Raw genomic sequence first — 20,253 nt, 5'->3', positions numbered from 1 at the left:
GGGGGGGGGGGGGGGGGGGGGGGGGGGGGGGGGGGGGGGGGGGGGGGGGGGGGGGGGGGGGGGGGGGGGGGGGGGGGGGGGGGGGGGGGGGGGGGGGGGGGGTGGGTGGAGGAGGTGACCTGAATGAAAGTGTGCGCCTTGCAGTCATCAACTTCCAGAATTGATGCCATATTTCCACAGCGATAACAATAATTAGGTGCACTAAATATAGTCACAACTTTTTGTTCCTGTGATAAGCAATCTACAATTTTTAAATTGCTCACACCACCAAGACAAAAGATCAATGCAGGCATCAAACGGAAAAAGCTTCTTACATGACTCCAGTTATATCCTTCCATCACTAGCTGATGAGCTCTCGCAATCAACTTTAAATTGTTACTATGGTTAAACTGCTCAGATATGTCCTGAAGAAACAACAAAAAGAGCTTATAAAACTCCATGGTGAAAATATGAAGGGTTAGATGTTAAATGGCGGGGGGTTGCCTAGGAAAATTACCTGACCAAAGGTATATCCTGCGCCTCTGGGAGAAATTCCCCAACCACATCGATCATCTGGGTCCGACCATAAGAGATCGCACATGGGACCTTCATGAGGAACTTCTTGAACACGATCAAAATTCCGTATGTTGTCAAGAGTTTCAATGGATGGAGACAAACCACCATGCAGACAGAATATTTCTGATTCGACCTATAAAGGCCAGACAAATAAGCATCAAAAGCAGTTTCAGAAACAAAAATTAACAATCATAATGGAAAAAGGAGGAATAGAACCCCACAATGTGAGTACACATAATGGTGCTTAAGTTATACTGACCAGGGCTGTCAGCGGAAAATAGTCAAACAGGTCAGTAAAAATCTTCCAAACATTAGCATTGCCGTACCTGCAAATGAGATAACATATTAAAACTTTCAGATCAGGCTTGGGTTGCATTTTCAAATTATACTTCATACTTCATGTTGATGTGATACAGTCTCGGTTCACAAAAAATGTTCTCTACCTTGTGGATTACATACACAACTTCCATCTTCCGACAAATAACTCAACTTCAAATATGAGCAACACATAGTAAATAATCTTTTCAAGATGAGATATTTCAAGAAACATGTCAAAATGTATCAAAGCAACCCTTTTATTGTAGCTGAATAAGCATCCCAAAAAGCGCATCACAAAGTAGTACTAAATACAAGGAACGCAGATACAAAAAAAAGGATCTGATATGACAAGAAAGATGGAGTCGAGCCATAGAAGGATGTTGAAAAATAAAATTCCTACTGAAGATAAGCCAGAAAAGACATACTTTCTTAAACATTCATCATAGAACCCATACACTTGTGTTATCTGCAAAAAGAGAACATAAACCACAATTAGAGATGTCATCTGTCAAAAGGATTAAAATTTGGGGCCATGGTACCCAGTTAATATCCAGGTAGACATTAACAGCAGAAACGACAATGATAAACATTTACCTGACGACTTTCATGATTTCCTCTAAGAATTGTAATGCGTTGAGGATATCGCACTTTAAGGGCCACTAAAAGCTGCAAAATGACTCATATTAGGACATGAGTTGAGTTCCTACTACGAAAATATTATCATAGAATGGCTAATTAATGCTAACAGAACATGGTGGAAGGAGTCGTGCAGCAGTAAATTATTGGTCAAGCTCACATTTGCATTCCAGGATAGTGGTCTTTTAATTACTTTGTTAAATAAAGTATAACGTTTGTGGATCAAGTAAAATTTTAATCTCTAATGCTCATGGATGAGTAACTATATTCAGCTCATGAACCTTATAAATAAAGACCACAACTTTCAAATGGTTCCGCAAGTCTATAGTCCCAGAGTAGTAGTAGACAGAAGAGATAAAGAAGTAAGAATGCTATAGAAAGAGGCTTTCAACATGAGAAAAGCCAAACGTGTCATTATTTTTAATGATAATCTAGAATCTGAAGATACTTGTATCACAAATACTGATGATTCTGATCAATCAGCGGAAGTTGCTTTGATATGGTATTCCCATCTATTGGATTTTTGTCAAGACATAATCAAAGGCTCTATGCATGCTCAAAGACATAAAACAGTTATTTGCAAAATGCTGGAAGCAAATGCATGTCCTCATCTCATCTTTTTTTTTTTACAAACAAGAAAAATATGTTTTTTTTTTCTTTTGATATTCCCGAAATAATGAAAATGCTTTTTAGACCTTGAATATGGAAAAACAAAGAATTGACTATTTTGCATAATACACAGGAAAAAGACAAGGGAAAATGAACAAAAGAAAAGAAAAAGAGGTGATTATAAGAAGAGACGAGGAAGAGGAACAAGCGTGTCTTTGTAGAAGCCTAGGATAACGTACTACTTGGTCAAGCAACAAGAGGTTGTTTGTTAGTAACTCACTCACTTCTTAGAAAATATATGGTCATACCCTCATTGATAATAGCTAAAACTCTAATCCTTATACTATTATCTGAAGGTGCTGAATGTTCCGACGATTTGAAAATTTTGAACAAAGAAATGCATATAAAATGCACCTATAGTGGTGTTCAATTATCAGAAAAAGAATTTCCAAAAAATTGGTTATCAGAGGGTGTGTTATGATCTTCTAAATCATAAATACTGCACATAAAAACAAATTCTCAGGGCCTACAATAATAGTTCAGTTTTTGCAATGTCTCTAGATTTTCAAGCCAAACAATTTCTGCTAGTGCCACATAATATACGAAGTGTATGCTCTAGTACATTTACATAAAACAAAAACATACCGTAACAGTTTCAACTGAGTAGTAGCCACGATCAACATAATCTCCCATAAACAAGTAATTTGTATCTGGACACTGCCCCAACAGAGATATTTTGAAGGAATAAAGAGCTGTATGATATTGGTATAATGTAAAAAAGAAAGAAGAGACTACTCTAAACTACTGAAGCCCAACTATAGTATAAAACTTCAGGAAGGACCTCGAAATTAAATATAAGCATGTGATAAGCATAGAAAATTTGACTACATTTATATGTTAGCTAGCGATCATGACCTTGATTTAATAAATGTATGTTATTGTGTATATCAAGGATACAGGACATATATCTAGCATTACAGAAGCGCATTAAAATATTTGCCTTTTTTTTTTTTTTTTTGCTTCAATATATATCCATCACCTAATATACTTCATTATGAACTCGGTAATAATGCTTGAAGTTCGAGAAGCACAACGATTCGACATTAACAAGAATCTACATATCAAGAGCTTTTCTGTCACACTTGAGCATTTATTTTCCGTTCAAAGCTTTAATCACTACTCATTCAGCAATAATAATCACGAAAATCCTGCCAATGGTCAAATTAATACCTTCCCTCCAATGCGAAAGAGTTCTGCAAGATCATGAAATTGCCCATGAATATCACCACATATTGTTACCGGACTTTTAACAGGCTGCAGAGCATAAACCCCCAAGGTATTAACATAAAAATTAAGCAACATCAATAAATCCAGATAACAGAACAATAACAAGGCACCAAATAAAGCACACCTGGACGTTGCTCTCGTCCATTAGTATCTCCTTAGCTTTTTCACACAATACTCTTACCTGCAGTAGCGATGATAGACACTCCATAAATTGAGATCCTTGAAAGGAAAAATATGATCTATGAAGTGTTAATATGTGCCATAAAAAAATATGTTTTACCTATCCTGATGTCAAATAAAACAGAAAAGACTTCGGCACAGACAATCACAAGTTGATTTCATACATAACCAATATAATATAAGCTATAATCAGTGAAGGAGAAACTAACAATGCATAGAGTAGATTTTAAACAAGACTTCATTAATAGCTAAAACCTAGAAAGTGCAAACTGTGAAAGATGAGAAGAAATCAAGTTTCAATGAAAATAATAATAGTTACAGAACCCAACATCAGTCTATAGGGGGCAGGATATAATATTCCCAACCTAGCTAAAATGGGGGAAAGAGAAGATCAAGAGAAGGAGCAAACTATTGATCGACTAATGCCGTTGCAGGTGGCTTGAGAAAATAGCTAGATCCCTTTTCCAGACAACAGAGCGGAGATCTTACTTTCTCAAGTCAAATGTCTTTTGTTTAGCCAACAGGGTTCTGCTCCACTTATTATTACTTACTAGCATCCTTCGCTGGTTCTGTGATGTCGGATTCGGATTGAAACCGAGTTTTGACTTAACACAGAGGTCAGGAAGTTCATAGATAAAAGAAAAACAGAACACACCCACTCAGATACCATAAATTTAATATGATTATGAACCTTCTTTCTTCTAATGGTTCTTGCTGCATTACAAACTCAAGAGTCTCAAGATTCCCCAGTATGAAAGCCATCCTCGCTCTTTTTTTATTGGGCCACCCCTTCAAAGATGCCAAAACTTTGCTATGGGTCCACATCAGCAGCACTTTCCTTTGGGTCATTTGGAAAGAGCATAATCAAAGGGATTTTATGGACAAAGAAGTTAATTTTGCAGTGTTCTTTAATCTCGTTGTTTGTTATGATATTTCATGGTGTAAACTGTCTAACATCTTTGCTTCCTATAGTTATGCTTCCCTTACTTCCAATTGGAAAGTTCTTTTGTAACCATCAAGGATTATACATCCTTTTTGTAAACTTAATACATCAATGAAATTATTACCTATTAAAAAAACCTCAAGATTCTCCTATATTGATCTAAATTAGCTTGAAGGGAGGCATAATTCATAAATTCACGTGTCTAGCGCAAAATGTAACTTTAAGAATGTTCTGGGCAGCTTCCCACAACATAAATTAGGCACTAAATAGCATTACTTCAGTAACTGGTGTTGCTCAAGCTTTCTCACTAACGTCTACGATAGAAAGAAGAGTAAAGCCCACTACATAAAAAGTGGAACGCTTGTCCATTTTACATCAATGCTCGGTCCCATTTCTAAACGTGAAACAGTAAAATTGTACAGCTACCAATTATACTTCCAAGAAAACTGTGGAGATGAATGGATGCAACATCATTGGTCGATTTACATTGTTAGAGGTCATGGTGTTGATGGGCCACTCGCCTGATTCAACGTTCAAAAGCCACAAACAAATGCAGGTGGAATGAACGGTTGCCAAGAACAAGACAGACGCGTACTTAGCGTATCTTACCACTCAAAATAGCACCAACTGGGGCAACAATTTCCGAGTGAGGTAATGTTGGAAGTGATAAAGGGCAACTGCAATGGCACCAAGATTAGCGATCTATTTCGCGTTGGCGCTAATCTTGCACGAATAATCATATTTCTAATAATCCAACCGCTAGATCTACCCTGGAAAGGCTTCCAACGTAACCAAACCCAGACATCATACCGACGAGCCCAGAAACGCTAGAGTAGTACCTCATTCCAAGTCCAGCAACCCTAACGGATCAGGCTGGATCCATCACATTGGCTTTTAAACCATCCGAAACCCCCCGAGTATAAGCAAACAATCTCTAGATTCTACGATATAGCAAGAAGGAAGGAAAAATGCGGAAGAAAATGAAAAAGGGAACCTCCTGCTCGTTCAAGGGCTTGCACTGCATGAGCTGGGAAATCTGCTCGTCCAGATTTCCATGGGAGTTGGATGATACGGAATCCATGGTTTACCCTGCGTACGTTTTGGTGATTCTCCTCTCCAATAGCGAAGCCAATCACAGATCAAGATCCCGCAGATTCGGTGGTGCTCTCCTCAAGTTCATAGGAATTCGTGAGCCATAAAAGATCCGTCGGAAAACCCTAGAAAAGGACTACGTCTTCTTCCCCGTCCTCTTCTTCCAATCACTAGAAAAGAAAAGAAAAATGGAAAAATCAAAGTTAAATTTCGTATGTCCCCTGGCTTTCTCTCTCTCTTTTCGAGAATTGAAAATTGGAATAGTAGAAAGAAACTGTTCTGTCATTTTGTTGGAAAGGCGGGTGAGTAATACCCCAATCTCCAGTTTCGCGCGTGATATGAACGTGGAGTGGACACGTGGCGCTCTTAAGATTGTGGATGTGAATGGACGAACGTGATCGAAACGGGAGCCGTCGGAGGTTATCAGAAGAGGATTATTCCAGATTAAGCGTAGAAATCTTGCATTATACTGTTGTAATGAATTTAATAAAACATGAGATGGATCAGATACCCAGTTGGTTCTAAATTTGCAGAATAAGAATCAGGACTAAATCGGTAAAAATCAAACATTCTTCTTTTTTGGTTATTTTTACAGCTCACATATTACCAAAATAAACAACGGGGTCTTAAAAGGAAACAGCTACAATGGCATTATAAACTGTTTGATCTTTGACTAATAATCTACTTTTTAAAACCGTAAAATCACATAAAATCAATTAACTGAGTGTGCACTGAGGGAGTGATGAAGTAGAATGTGAAATTAGAGAAAAGGAATAAAAATCGGAAGAAAAAGAAAATAGAGGATTTGGACCGCTAATCCTCTAAACATACGTACGGACGTAGTAATTTGGTCTGTAATTTATAATTACCTAAATTAATTTTAATTTCAAATTCACAAGTTTTACTTTAATTACCCGAACTCTGAGAATAAAAGAAAAAAACCAAGGGAGGGAAAAGTAGAGAAAAGAAAAAACGCGAAATTAGACATATTTATATATAAATATTTATTCCCAAATATCAGATATTTTTGTTTTCGTTCTCTCGAAGCAAGGCGCTTTTTTATCTCTCCCTCTTGTCTGCTACACGAAAATTAGGGTTCCTGGATCTTCCACTATTTTTGCGTCATTTCAGGTATCCGCGCTTTTTTTTTTGTTTTTCCTGTTCTTCAGGTTCTTCCCTCCTTCCCCGTCTCCGTATCTTTGTCTTTGCGTGCATTGTTATGATTTTAAACTCTTTCTTGTTTCTTGATTGTGTTTTATTTTTTTCTCACCTGGGCTTTCCTTGCTTTCCTCTACTTGCTTTTGCTGCAGATCAAGATTATCTGTTTTTGTTACTTTCGTGAGTTATGTTTGTTGCGCGAAAAAGAATCTGGGATTTGAGAGCGATTAATTTTTAGATTTAAAAGAGGTCGCGATTCGGATAGTTGTTTTTTTTTTTTTTTTGGGCTTCTTTTGGTTGATCGGAGGACGCATTTATGTCCATGTTTCCTTATTAAGTTCCTCACGAGCTCGACTTAGCTTTACATCCGAATATACTTGTGTTCACCCCTGGGTTTATGCATGCTCGAACCTTTCGTTTTCTGAGGAGGTGGGTTAATTTGTTTATTCATAAATAATGTGCAGAATTTGTTGTCATTTGGAGTGGATTGGCGAACTTTTTCCTGTTGCACTTGTGTAAGGGTCTCCGACTATGCGAACTTCGTGGGCAGATTTGGCTGCAAGCTCTGCTGCTGATAATGTAGCTGCTGGTTCTTCTGCTAACAACTGCAGTGCTGGAACTACAACAGCGCCTGGCCGATCAGCCTATGTTCCACCACATCTTCGGAATCGCCCAGCCTCTTCCGATCCACCTGCTGCAGCGAATAGTGGGCCTGCTGTGGGAAACGATCGTTCTGGAAATGTAGGGCCCCGCTGGGGTGGTCCCAGGAATGATTATAATCGCTCTGGGTATGGTGGTGGCAGCCGTGGAGGTGGATGGGGAAATAGAGGAGGTGGATGGGATCGCGGGAGGGGGGATCGTGAAGTGAACCCATTTGGAGACGATGATGATACAGAGCAAGAATTTGGAGAGCAAGAAAATACTGGTATAAATTTTGATGCATATGAAGATATTCCTGTGGAAACTAGTGGTGAAAATGTACCTCCTCCGGTGAATACATTTGCTGAAATTGATTTGGGTGAAGCACTTAATCAAAACATTCGGCGATGCAAGTATGTAAAACCAACTCCCGTTCAGCGGCATGCTATTCCCATCTCCCTAGGAGGGAGAGACTTGATGGCTTGTGCTCAGACTGGATCTGGAAAGACAGCTGCTTTTTGTTTCCCCATTATCAGCGGCATAATGAAGGGCCAGAATATGCAGAGACCAGCTCGAGGTGCACGTACAGCATACCCACTTGCCCTTATTCTCTCCCCGACTAGGGAGCTTTCAATGCAAGTGAGTTTTCCTAAAAAAAACTTTCATTTCGTTTTCCTTTGATTATGTAATAAGTCATCTACTCATTACAACTTAGCATTTTACGGATGAATTCTTGTGTTTTAGATACATGAAGAAGCAAGGAAATTCTCTTATCAAACAGGTGTCAGAGTGGTGGTTGCTTATGGGGGTTCACCAATCAACCTACAGGTTTCGTGTTCCTTTACCCCCTTCATCATTTTCTATCTTTAAAGTATGTAAGCACACAATGTGCATGTGTGTGTGTGGGCCACACACACGCACACACATTTGTTTATTTTTATAATTATATTCAGGTAAGAAAAATCAGGACAAATGATTTTGCATCGAAGTACCATTCATGTAGTTGCTGAGGTTGCCCTTGCATTGCATATTTGTATGGAAGTATATTGTGAGGGGAGAAGGGAGTATATGTACTTATGACAGTAAATCATCTCATCGTAATGTCGTCCAATGATGCTATGTCAGCATGAGAAAAAAAAAACATTTATTATAATTACTTTAGAATGAGTTAAACCATGGTCACAAGCATGAACATTTTGTTTGTGTACATTTATACTGTGGAGTGGTAATTGACGAACAATATTTTCAAGATAAAATTGGTTAGATTTTCCTTTGCTGGTACTAGCCCAAACTTTTTGGTTTAGGAACTAAGCTACCAGCAGTTATTGATGAGAGACATATTACATCTCGAAAAGCTTTGTAAAGAATTCATACTCATACGATGATCTATTAATTTTCCTTGACTTAAAATGTCTTGAAAAGTTTGTCATCTACTGTTAGTAGGTGTAGGATCTATTCTTTTTTATGGTTCATTTGTGACATCACAATCCACTCGTGTCCTTAGAATTTTCTTGTTTATAATTTTTATTTGGTTAGCACTATTGATACTTTTTTTTTTTTAAATAAAAAAATCAGCTACGTGATCTAGAAAGAGGTGCTGATATTCTTGTTGCAACTCCGGGAAGGTTGGTAGATTTGCTTGAAAGGGCTAAAGTTTCACTGCAGATGATAAGATACTTGGCCCTTGATGAAGCAGATCGCATGTTAGATATGGGATTTGAGCCCCAAATCAGGAAAATAGTAGAACAAATGGACATGCCTCCTCCTGGTGTAAGGCAGACTATGCTGTTTAGTGCAACTTTTCCAAGGGAGATTCAGGTACTACTTCAGGATGTGTACAACTTTATGTGTTCCGATGCATTATATTCTTAATGGTATTACTTTTTCTTATCCGTATAAATCAAGTGCAATTTTTGTATTACGTAGTGTTGAAGTGGGGGAGCATTTTAGAATCAAAGACAGGCATGTGTTTTGGGCACTCCTCATCTGACATCAAATTCATATTATGTTGACTTTGTTTCTTGCAGAGACTGGCCTCTGATTTTCTTTCAAGCTATATATTTCTGGCTGTTGGAAGAGTGGGTTCAAGTACTGATCTAATTGCTCAAAGAGTTGAATTTGTTCATGAATCTGATAAGAGAAGTCATTTATTGGACCTTCTTCATGCACAGAGGTCAAATGGTGTGCAGGGCAAGGTATATGTTTTATATTTAACCCATCATTGTGAGGATTCTCGGGGTTTTAGGTTTTTTTTTTTTTTTTTTTTTTTGTTATTTAAATAACTGTTTTTCTTATGAATTGATCTCTATGACTTGTGCTTCTATCAATCTCATATTTCTAGGTTAGGATATTAAATTTTAGGCATAGAACATTTATCTTGAATTTCCTAAATTGCTAAGGAAATATGCCTCATGTAGATTTTTATATGATTTCTGTACTGGCAGCAATCTCTTACTTTGGTTTTTGTGGAGACAAAGAAGGGAGCTGATGCTCTTGAACATTGGTTATGCCTTAATGGTTTTCCTGCCACTACCATTCACGGTGATAGAACACAACAGGTAAGTACATTCGTGCCTGGCATATTTATGTTGTTGAGAAATTGTGATTACTCTACCCCCCATGAATATATATATATATATATATATATATTTTTTTTTTTTTTTTTTTTTTTTTCTTTGTTTTCAAGGTAATCCTGTTGATAGAAACTTTCATTGATGGGCTAAACCTATATACAGGACCATAGCTTGACATTGTTTCATTTAGTCTGGCAGTTCACCATGCAGCCTTAGTCAACTGATGAAATTTGTTCAAATAAAAAAAGCTTATTGATCTTCATCTTAAAGCAGTTGTTCTAATCTTTTTTCCCAGAAAATATAGTGTGCTAGTTTCTTGTTTTACACTTCAACCGAAAAAAAGGAAAAAAAAAAACAAAAGTAGCAAAAAGTAACACTTAGTAAAGGAATTATTATTTCTATTTGCGGTTATTATTCCCACTGGGAAAATTACATTGAATATAGGCTTTACTCATAGCCCATCCCTCCACTAATCTCTGCTTTTACATTATTAAGTTTTACCCTAGGAACTTGATCTTGGGGACCTTGGAGGTATCTCCTAGCATTCCAAACTGCACTACTAGCTACCTTCTTGGCTGTTGCTTCTATTTTATGCGGTTCATCATTTGAAAATGTGTGTGCGTATGTCTGTATAGGTTAAGGAAAATTGAACTGCCTCGATTAAAGAAACGATATATCATTGAACAAGAGGGTTATGGCAATTTGGTGGACGAGTTCTGCCCTTATGAGAGAAATCTTTTACTCTTAAGCAGAACCTCTAACTAATCAATAATGTTAAGCCTTCAGTGCCAAGTGGAAGGCTTTTATGTGACTTACTCTAGCTTGGGGATGGATATCTCCTTTCTTTTTGTATATATTGTCACTCTTACCATAAAATTATATTTTCTCACATTGACGGAATATATCATTTCCTATCAAAAATGTAAAAACGCTTCCACTGTTTTTTTGAAAACAAGAAGTCTCTATGTATACCGTTTTCAATTTATTCTATCTGTGGACATGGTTTATGATCTCCCCTCGTCACTAAAAATTCCTGTGATCAAACACTAATTTAATTCAGTCTAGTTATTTAATTATGGCTCTAATCTTTTGTCATTTTAAATTTCTGTGTTATCCTCTTTAATGTTAACTGCTAAGGATTTAATTAAAAAATTTAATGCATGAAGGATAAAATGGAGACTTTTAAAAGATCATGGATATATGAATGTACACAATGATGCATACATCCACGGGCATATATGCGAAGTCTTGTGTAAATGGGAACTTAGTTTTGCCTATTACGTGGATAAAAGTCTTAAGTAATTGAAGTTCGTTCAAGAAATAGGTTGCAACATTATTCTGTAGTTACAAATGATTTGTTGATTGATATTCTATATCATATTTTACACTTCGTTGACTTGTTGCTTTCCCTTTTTGTCTCCTGACCATTTCATTATTCTTAGCATTATTCAAAACCCACTGCGGTTTCTGAGTTTTAGATTCCTTTTAAATCTACGAAGGTGTAAAAGTTCCGAAATTTGATGTTAAATGTAATCATGGAACTTCAACAGTCTCTATTTGTTGATTTTGTCATTAGTTTTGGAATGTGAGACTTCCCTACGAAGGTCTTGCTTTATTCTTAAGAATCGTAAGAAACTTTTCAATAGGAACTCTGGAAAATGCAAGAAGGGCCAGCTGCTTTTTACTGGAGTGTTCAGTCTTAATTTGTCTTGAATGTTTTGAATCTAGATGGCGAGTTCCAAGTGAAGACTGAAGTTGTGATAGTTGAGTTACAGCTTCAGATGGATAGTGTTTTAGAATGTGATAGTTCATTTTGATCTTGTCATCTGAGTTGTTTCCTTGTCCTCCTGCGAAGTTTAGATGTTATTGTTACTCAGTCCATGTTTCCAAGTATTAAGTAATTTTCTAATTAAGAAGAGGGTGTCTGCTACAGGCCATGAAGTTATTTGAGGGTGGCTAGCTGTTGTTACCGATAATGGTTGTTTTATACTCATTGATGCATGGGAGAGATTAAAATTTGTGTTTGACCACGTATTATAATAATTTCTTGCATTTGGATTGTTTACAATTTATTTGTGGTCCTGTTTTATGTATTTATACATGTTTGCAGGAAAGAGAACAAGCATTGAGGTCATTTAGAAGTGGGAACACGCCAATTTTGGTGGCAACTGATGTAGCTGCCCGTGGGCTTGACATTCCTCATGTTGCACATGTGGTGAATTTCGATCTCCCTAATGACATTGATGATTATGTTCATAGAATTGGACGAACGGGGAGAGCTGGGAAGACTGGTTTAGCTACTGCCTTCTTTAATGAGAACAATTCGTCCATAGCAAGGTCCTTGGCTGATCTGATGCAAGAATCTAATCAAGAAGTTCCTGATTGGCTATCACGATTTGCTGCCAGGTCTTCATACAGTGGAGGGAGAAATCGTCGTTCTGGGGGAGGCCGATTTGGTAGCCGTGACTATCGAAGGGATTCCTCTTTCAGCAGAGGTGGTTCTGATTATTATAGTGGAGGCAGCAACAACAATAGCAACAGTGGGGGTTATGGTGGTGTTTCCGGTGGATATGGAGGGGGAGGGTACGGTGGTTCAGGGGTGACTAGTGCATGGGACTAACATGTACGCTTTTAAATTATTTACAGTGTTTAGGTGATGGGTAGAGGAACCTGTTTCTGCCTGAATAGAGTATTGTTTTTTTTTTTTTTCTTCGACTATTGGTGTTAAAAGTGATTATTGTCGAAACTTATTGTCATTATGGGGGGAAAAAGGAGAAACCGTTGTCCATTTTGGGGCCCATTAGGAATGTAGAGTTGTGTGCAGTGTTCGTTAGGTGTTGGTTAAAATGGTACTAACAAAGTAGGATTTCTTTTTGCTCGTCTCTTATCAGTTGGATAATATGGTGGGTGGAGAGATCTCAGGGCTTTACCGTTCGGCAGCTATTGCGTTTTCCATCACTTATGCCAAAGTTCTTTAAATCCCAGTTTGCTTGGGTATTCCTCGAGCTTGTTGGGGGTATCTTCTTCTTCTTCCCCCTTCTTGAAGAATTTCATAGTTTCTGTACTATTTTGTTGTTGACCCGAAATAAATTGAAAACCATCTGTTAGGGCCTTATGATTTCAGAACGTAGAGACCAGGTTTTGCTGGGTTAAATTTTCTTTCACATACTTCAAAGAATGAAACTATTGTACACATTTTAGCTTTTATATTTCTCCGTGTTGTGAGACTTTAGTTCTATCCAATTAAGAGCGAGTAAGTTTCCTCTCTCTCTGCAACATTAGAAGGTTGTGGCGTCTGTCTATGATTTCATGTTGAACATTTTGTGTGACCAGGCTACTGTTTGGACTGATTTTATGGGTTTATTGTACTCTAATTGAACAAGTATTGATGATAGAGATAATAGAAAGCAAGTTACGGAAATCCTCGTGACCTTGTCATAGTAAATCTATCCTTGCCTTGTACAGTTTCAAGTTCACTCATTAGCGTTTAGCCTTCCAATTCCAATGGATTAAAGATTAGGGGGAGCAGTATGATGTTGTGGTTTGGGCGATATCATATTTAATCAGAGGCATCAGAATAAGGGCGTGGACCAGTGGTCCCTCATTTATTGAATTTGGTTAGAAAAAGCATTCATATCTTCACATAATTAGTGTCCGCACAGTAAACAATTTTCACAAACTTTAGAAACTTTCAAACAAGCAAACAAATAGCAATTAAAACTACCTTGCGAACACTTTTATTTTTTATTTTTTTCCTTTTTCTGCAAGAAATATTCCATAAAAAGCCAAGAGAAAAATGATGCACAGGACTCGATCATTACAGTGATGATATTACTTGTCTCGTGTTTAATGCTTTAAGGCAATTTCTTCGTGGATAATAATTTCACTTTGTTTGTGAATCCATGTCCAGAGAAAGGCAGAAGTGAAATAGGGGAAGGGGAAGGGCTCTCCACTGAATGACATTGACTTGTCTATCTCTTCTTTCCCCTCAAAATTGGGTTTTGACCCATTAATGGTAACAACAAACACCACCCTTCTCATTACACTTTCTTGTCCTTTTCTCTCATTGAAAAATAGTTTTAAATCTGATGCTTCCAAAAATCAGAAATCTGTGCGCGCGTTACCGAGAGAAAACTGGTTCATATTTGGTTTCTTGTAAGCGGTTCTTCGGGTCAAACGCTCATCGTAACGGGTTCAATTCCCTCTGTTAGATCAGATTCTTGAAGGGTTGAAGTTTTGGTGATCCGAGTCTGCTTTGCCTTCTTTACCCTTGATTTTCACGCAGGGTGCGCCTGGAAATTGAATCTATGATTCTTTGCTTCCGAAATGAACGAATCGGTTGAACACTCTTCAAGACCTCAAAGGGGAATTCGAATTCAAGCTCCACTGGTTAGTCCAATCCAAATATACTCTCCCTTTGTACCGTTTTCCTGTCTAATTGCCTTGCTTTATCCTATCATTGTCATCCATAGAGTAGCCGAGTAGATTATCCATGGAAATTATGTAGTATGGTCTGCCTAATTTCGCTTACCAGCGCTCTTCTGCCTTTTCTTGGCCCTCAACACCTCGCATTTGTTCTCTACGATTTTCACTTCGGGGATTTATGGTAAAACAGCGGTGGGGTTATTTTTTTATTTTAACTCAATCTAAAACTATCGCATCTTAATTCGATTATTGGGTTTTCTGCGGTAGGTCTTTACGAGCGCATCTGTCTAGTTAATGTCTTCTTTCGTCAGCATTCTGTTGAATTTTCTAAATAATCTTCCGAGCTCTATTTTTACGCGTTCTGGATGCTGGATTATGTTCTCAACCTTCTCTAAGAATTGATTCCAAGTTTTCAGGTCTTTCATGAGGATTTTGGATTTGTTTTTGAACAATTTTCTTTCTGGTGTTATTCATTTGCCATCCTATTGTAGAAACTGTTTTATATCCTTTCATTTTTCTCCATGAAAGGTCTGTTTCTTAACCAAAAAAAAGGAAAAAGAAAGAAATTGTGGATGATCCTTTCTTTGTGTGGAAAGGCTTCGCAAATTTTGATGCCCATCATTCTATTACTTTTACTGAATCTGAACACATGAAAGAAGTTATGAGGATTACAAAATTTGAAGATTCTCGTTGCATTGTGTGAGATCCCTGTGAATTATAAAGAGATGCATTGATTGGTGAATAGATTTAATTAAAAATATGCACAGATGAGTGCTTCATAAGATAATTAAAAATATGCATGTTGAGTGAGACTTTTCATTGCACTCCGTTGATATTTACAAAAGTATTCATCTCTTGGAGGGAGTGGCGTGTTGTGCTCGCATCTTTTAACTTCTTTTGTTATGGTCTTCGTCTCAGCGTGGTCGGTTCAGAAATCCTATAGTACAGCCCCCATAGGAGCTGTGCCCTTTACTTCTATTGAATCAAAGATAGATATTTGGGCACAATCCCTGGGCTCATTATTGTCCTTTCTAGAATACTTGGAGTCATAAGACCGACCAACCATCCAAATATGGTGGCAAAAGTTTAAGCGTCAATTGAAAGCCATACATGATTCGCTGGGTTTCATATGGGTCACCTTTGTCTTCTTTTTACCTTTCTGGCACCTTTCTGGCAAGTTGCTGTCGTAAACATTTTTGCATCTAACTGAAGATATGTTGGGTTAACGTTGGCTTCTTTTTTCTTTTTTGGAAGTTGTCATGGAAACTTTTTTGCAGCTAATTGAAAATACATTGTAGGTTGATTCTGTGTCGTGTTATTGCAAAGTAGATTCAGGCTTGAAAACAGTTGTTGGAGCTAGAAAATTCGTCCCTGGCACAAAAATATGTATCCAGCCTGATATTAATCCAAATGCACATAGAAGTAAAACTTCGCGGAGAGAAAGGAACCGAGTCCAGCCTCCACTCCTACCAGGCCTTCCTGACGATCTTGCCATTGCTTGTCTAATTCGAGTCCCTCGAGTGGAACACAGGAAACTCCGCCTTGTCTGTAAGAGATGGTATCGACTCCTGATGGGAAACTTCTATTATTCTCTAAGGAAAAGTCTTGGCATGGCCGAAGAGTGGGTCTACGTCATCAAAAGGGAACGTGACCGAAGGATATCATGGCATGCCTTTGATCCTACCTACCAGCTTTGGCAATCACTTCCACCTGTCCCCATTGAATACTCCGAGGCCCTCGGTTTTGGCTGTGCTGTTCTTAGTGGTTGCCACCTATACTTATTTGGAGGGAAAGATCCAATAAGGGGATCAATGAGGCGAGTGATTTTCTACAGTGCCCGTACAAACAAATGGCATAGAGCACCTGATATGCTTCGGAAACGTCATTGTTTCGGCTCTTGTGTTATTAATAACTGCCTTTATGTTGCTGGCGGTGAATGTGAGGGGATCCATAGAACTCTTCGTTCTGCTGAAGTTTATGATCCCAATAAGAACAGATGGAGCTTTATTTCAGATATGAGCTCGGCAATGTTGCCATTCATTGGTGTAGTTCATGATGGGTTGTGGTTCCTGAAAGGACTTGGAACTCGCAGAGAGGTCATGAGTGAAGCCTATTCTCCCATAACTAATACTTGGACAACGGTAAGTGATGGGATGGTTGCTGGCTGGCGCAACCCGAGTATTTCTTTAAATGGACAACTTTATGCCTTGGATTGCCAAGATGGATGCAAGCTCAGGGTTTACGATGGTGCAACAGACTCATGGACCAAATTCATCGATAGCAAGCTCCATTTTGGAAGTTCTCGTGCTCTTGAGGCTGCTGCGCTAGTTTCGCTTAACGGGAAGCTTTGCATTATTCGCAACAACATGAGCATCAGTCTAGTTGATGTTTCAAGTCCGGATAAAAGGGTTGAGAGCAATCCTGACCTGTGGGAAAATATTGCTGGGAAAGGTCAGTTGAGGACACTAGTTTCAAATTTATTGTTCAGCATAGCTGGCAGAAATGGCTTGAAAAGTCATATTGTGCATTGTCAAGTCCTCCAGGCATGAGAAGCAGGACGGCGGAATGATATTTTTCAACGATGCGGTGAAAGAAGGCACAGAGAAACTCTTATTTCGGAGAGAAGATGGATTTGGTTCAATCAAGTCTGACCTGACCTCGTTAGTTGCCTTCAGAATGCCTAATGGTGAAGCTGTTGATTTAGTTACAGGAGGAGGGCTTAGTTCTAGAATTTGATTTCATTACATTCTTGAACAGAAAGCAAATACTTGTAAGTAAATCTTGTTAATCAATCTCAGGCTAGTTTTGTTTATTTTGTGGGAGATCTTATGCTAGTATTGTCTAATCTTGGAGATATCTGGCTGTGTGAATATAAACAACACAAGACCCAAAAAAGATTCAAACATTTATTGTGTGCTGAAACATATATGATGAATTAAAGGAGATTCAGAGGAACAAAGCAACTACAGGAACTTATTGACATAGCAAAAGAACAAAGGTGATAAGAGTTTAGATCTTTGCTCATGGGATCATCTCACAGTCCCAGAGACGGTTGGGTCAGTGAATCTTTAGCTGATTACGAAAGTTGGTAATAAAAGCTTCAGCTCTTTGGTTTATGTCATCCTTTTCGTTTGGTTGCTTCTTTGTGGAGAATCTTTGTCCTTTTTGTTCTTGCTGCACTTGAATGAAGATATCTCTGTAGCTTTCCATTGCAGTAATGGGATCTGAGACTGAGAGATTGGGAGTTTGAATGTTGTTTGGGAGTGGGATTGGCAATGGAGTTGGGTTTTATATGCAACAAGATGAGCGCCATTTAAAAATGATGCTGAAAGGAAACGCCAACGCCAACACCCACCACCAATTTGGCTTATTATATTGCATATCATTTGGTGCATTTCAACAGGGTGCTTGAATTCGGGACAAGTTTCTATATCTCTTTTCTTATATTATTTTTGTTCCATTCCTTCACATGAACCACATGCTATAATTTAATTCTACTCGATTATTTGTTCGGTAAAACAACAATAAATCACTTTTGAAGTATATATATATTCTCGACCCAATAAACAAATATCAAATCTTGGACGTGAATTATGGATGACAACCATTTTTTACAATTAAAAATAAATAAATAAATAAATAAAGATGGAACATAACGTCTTCTTCAAGACTACAGTGAAGAGAACGTAAGAAACAGAAGATAATTGAAAAAGATTTTCCCTTGTAATGCGATTCTTTATTCTCGCATTGAACCATGGCATTTGAGAATTATGCGATCTTTAATCCCACTAATCAAATACAAACATAGAGTAAAACGTGAGCATTCCATACTTGGTTAATATAACGTATCATTCATATGCATTGAGTTCATAATACCTCAAATGCCAAAGTTTTAGGCACTTTTTTGAGGATCATACTGAGAAGCCTCATCTAATCTAATCTAATATTAACACAGTCATATCATATCATGGGTCTTCAAAGATAGACATTGATATTTTGGCGTCTAAACTGAGACCAGATACCTTAAAACATCTAAACTTCTGCGGCTAATTTAGATAATGCAGCAACCGAAGAACTTCAAGAGCTTTGACAACTGACATCGAGCTACTCAGTGATCAGCATCTGGATGTCGTCTATTGGCGTTGGGAGCTGTGAGCAGCAATGTGAAGAAGTATTAGCATATGAAGAATTACTCTCCAAAACACACACTCTGTACCATTCTTGAAACTTACAATAAGTTATAGAAACAGAGAGAGCACCGAGACAGGAACATATTGGAATATCAGGCGCCCAAAATAACTATGTTCACTGGAAAAAGTTACGTAAGCAGAATTTGAAACAGAAACATAGGAGCTAATGATGGTAAAGCTAATGATCATAAACTTTCTTATAGCACACGAATTCAAATGGTTTGATTCTTTTGGTCATTTGGGTACATTCTGCTCTCCTTTTTCTATCCTTCCTCTTCTGGATACAACAGCCCAACCACTACTAACAGATATGGTCTATTTTGGCCTGTCACGTATCGCAGTCAGCCTTACGATTTTAAAACGCGTCTACAAGGAATGTTTCGTTCCCCTCTCTAACCGATGTGAGATCTCACAACGCACCCCTTAGAGGCCCAACGTCCTCGCTGTCATTCTGGCTCTGATTCCATTTGTAACAGCCCAAACCTACTACTAGCTATCCATATAAAAAATGTTTTGTTCCCCTCAATGCTGACAATATTCCCTTGAGCTTGTCCTTCTAGCAGTCAAGTTCATACATGGCATCATGCTTTAAAAGCAAGATTTCTTCAAACTTCACAGAATCTATCACACTTTTTAACAAACTACTGTCCAACAGATTTTTCTCTACGGAATAGAACAACGGTAAAAGTACCGCAATTATAGAGTTGAAAGCATGAACAGAGCGGAGCAATTACTAACGGACACCCATAAGTTTATGATAATCAGGAAAGATAATAGCCCCAAATTAGATTCTAAAGTATAGAGATAAAGGGGGGAAATGCAAACTATAATCGAATATACCTCAAGAATCCGTTTCCAGGAGGCAAGGCAAGAGCCCAAACCATTGTCCTGGCACGAGTGGACGGACTTGAACTGGTCTGCGTCGAGTTTCTTGTTGATAAACCCAACCTGGAAGTAGATGTTATCAGAAGGCGGCAAATCGACTCTGATTTCCTTCACATCGAACCACAGGAACAATTTCTGAACCTCGATACCGTCCAGATGAGTGATGGAGCCGTATTGAAGCTTCCCCGTGATGGTGTTGTGGTAATAAACCAAGTAATCGAACTCAACGTAGCAGGGTTTGGCCAAGTGAACGACAAATTGACCATCGGATGAGAGGGTGTAGTCGATGACGGAGTCAGGTAAAAGGCCACTGGGAAGCCCGTATTGGGTGAGGATATCATAGACAGTGGGAGCATCGGGTGCTGCTACAGAAACCGAAGGAAGTGTGGCCAAGAAGACGAAGGAGGTGAAAAATATTACACCCAGATGAGAATTTGTGGTGGGAGCCGCCATGGGTCTTCTTCTTCAGTTCTTAGAGATGGTGAATGGTGTAGGGAATGTATGGGGCTACAGCAATGGCGGTGTGGGGTGACGGAGATTTGGGGAGACGAGAATAGGATAAACTCGTTTGCTTGATTCTGGGTGATCCAGATTGACAAATGCTCATCTCCCGCTTGAGCTCATTCATTGGTCGTGTTTCCCGTGAGGACTAAATTATTAAATACTAATTATTAAAAGTGATTTTAGATGTTTAGAACTCGTCTACAAAGGGTAAAATAAGATGAAGATGAAGGCAAAACACTCAAGCTTTGAGACGAGATGG

At 38.3% G+C, this 20,253-nt stretch overlaps 4 protein-coding genes across 5 annotated transcripts in view; 2 read left to right on the top strand and 2 right to left on the bottom strand.

Moving 5' to 3' along the window:
- LOC111448299 (serine/threonine-protein phosphatase PP2A-2 catalytic subunit-like) overlaps positions 1-5,878 on the bottom strand; it is a 7,335-nt gene extending 1,457 nt beyond the window's left edge. Inside the window, exons 1-10 of the mRNA XM_023087798.1 lie at positions 5,523-5,878; positions 3,530-3,586; positions 3,349-3,432; positions 2,764-2,835; positions 1,468-1,539; positions 1,299-1,339; positions 815-881; positions 497-688; positions 315-404; positions 120-227 (exon numbers count right to left, since the gene is read on the bottom strand). Of these exons, the coding sequence (XP_022943566.1) occupies positions 120-227; positions 315-404; positions 497-688; positions 815-881; positions 1,299-1,339; positions 1,468-1,539; positions 2,764-2,835; positions 3,349-3,432; positions 3,530-3,586; positions 5,523-5,609 (870 nt within the window). The 5' untranslated portion in view covers positions 5,610-5,878. The remainder of the gene's footprint in view (positions 1-119; positions 228-314; positions 405-496; positions 689-814; positions 882-1,298; positions 1,340-1,467; positions 1,540-2,763; positions 2,836-3,348; positions 3,433-3,529; positions 3,587-5,522) is intronic.
- Positions 5,879-6,632: 754 nt separating this feature from the next.
- LOC111448456 (DEAD-box ATP-dependent RNA helicase 37-like) lies at positions 6,633-13,257 on the top strand. 2 transcript variants are annotated; one of them, XM_023088078.1, is made up of 7 exons: positions 6,633-6,751; positions 7,243-8,056; positions 8,162-8,245; positions 8,993-9,235; positions 9,445-9,612; positions 9,862-10,004; positions 10,244-11,007. In XM_023088078.1, exons 2-7 carry the CDS (start codon positions 7,310-7,312, stop codon positions 10,362-10,364), a joined length of 1,506 nt encoding a protein of 501 aa, XP_022943846.1. In that variant the 5' UTR covers positions 6,633-6,751; positions 7,243-7,309; the 3' UTR covers positions 10,365-11,007. The 2 variants fall into 2 exon arrangements, with proteins under 2 accessions (XP_022943846.1, XP_022943844.1); XM_023088076.1 differs by lacking the exon at positions 10,244-11,007 and adding an exon at positions 12,101-13,257 and having other exon boundaries at positions 6,634-6,751; positions 9,862-9,975.
- A 597-nt stretch (positions 13,258-13,854) lies between these two features.
- Positions 13,855-17,269, top strand: LOC111448545 (F-box/kelch-repeat protein At1g55270-like). Its single transcript, XM_023088209.1, has 2 exons — positions 13,855-14,379; positions 15,714-17,269. The coding sequence occupies exons 1-2, from the start codon at positions 14,317-14,319 to the stop codon at positions 16,962-16,964; spliced, it is 1,314 nt and encodes a 437-aa protein (XP_022943977.1). The 5' UTR covers positions 13,855-14,316; the 3' UTR covers positions 16,965-17,269.
- A 953-nt stretch (positions 17,270-18,222) lies between these two features.
- Positions 18,223-20,151, bottom strand: LOC111448547. Its single transcript, XM_023088213.1, has 2 exons — positions 19,446-20,151; positions 18,223-18,564 (listed from the first exon to the last, which is right to left on the bottom strand). Exons 1-2 carry the CDS (start codon positions 19,941-19,943, stop codon positions 18,520-18,522), a joined length of 543 nt encoding a protein of 180 aa, XP_022943981.1. The 5' UTR covers positions 19,944-20,151; the 3' UTR covers positions 18,223-18,519.
- Between the last annotated feature and the right edge of the window lie 102 nt (positions 20,152-20,253).

Source organism: Cucurbita moschata, unplaced genomic scaffold (assembly GCF_002738365.1).
Source record: "Cucurbita moschata cultivar Rifu unplaced genomic scaffold, Cmos_1.0 Cmo_Scf00010, whole genome shotgun sequence".
NCBI classification, from domain to species: Eukaryota; Viridiplantae; Streptophyta; class Magnoliopsida; order Cucurbitales; family Cucurbitaceae; genus Cucurbita; species Cucurbita moschata.
Note: the sequence above shows the minus strand (reverse complement) of the source record. Positions and strands in the feature narration are given on the sequence as shown.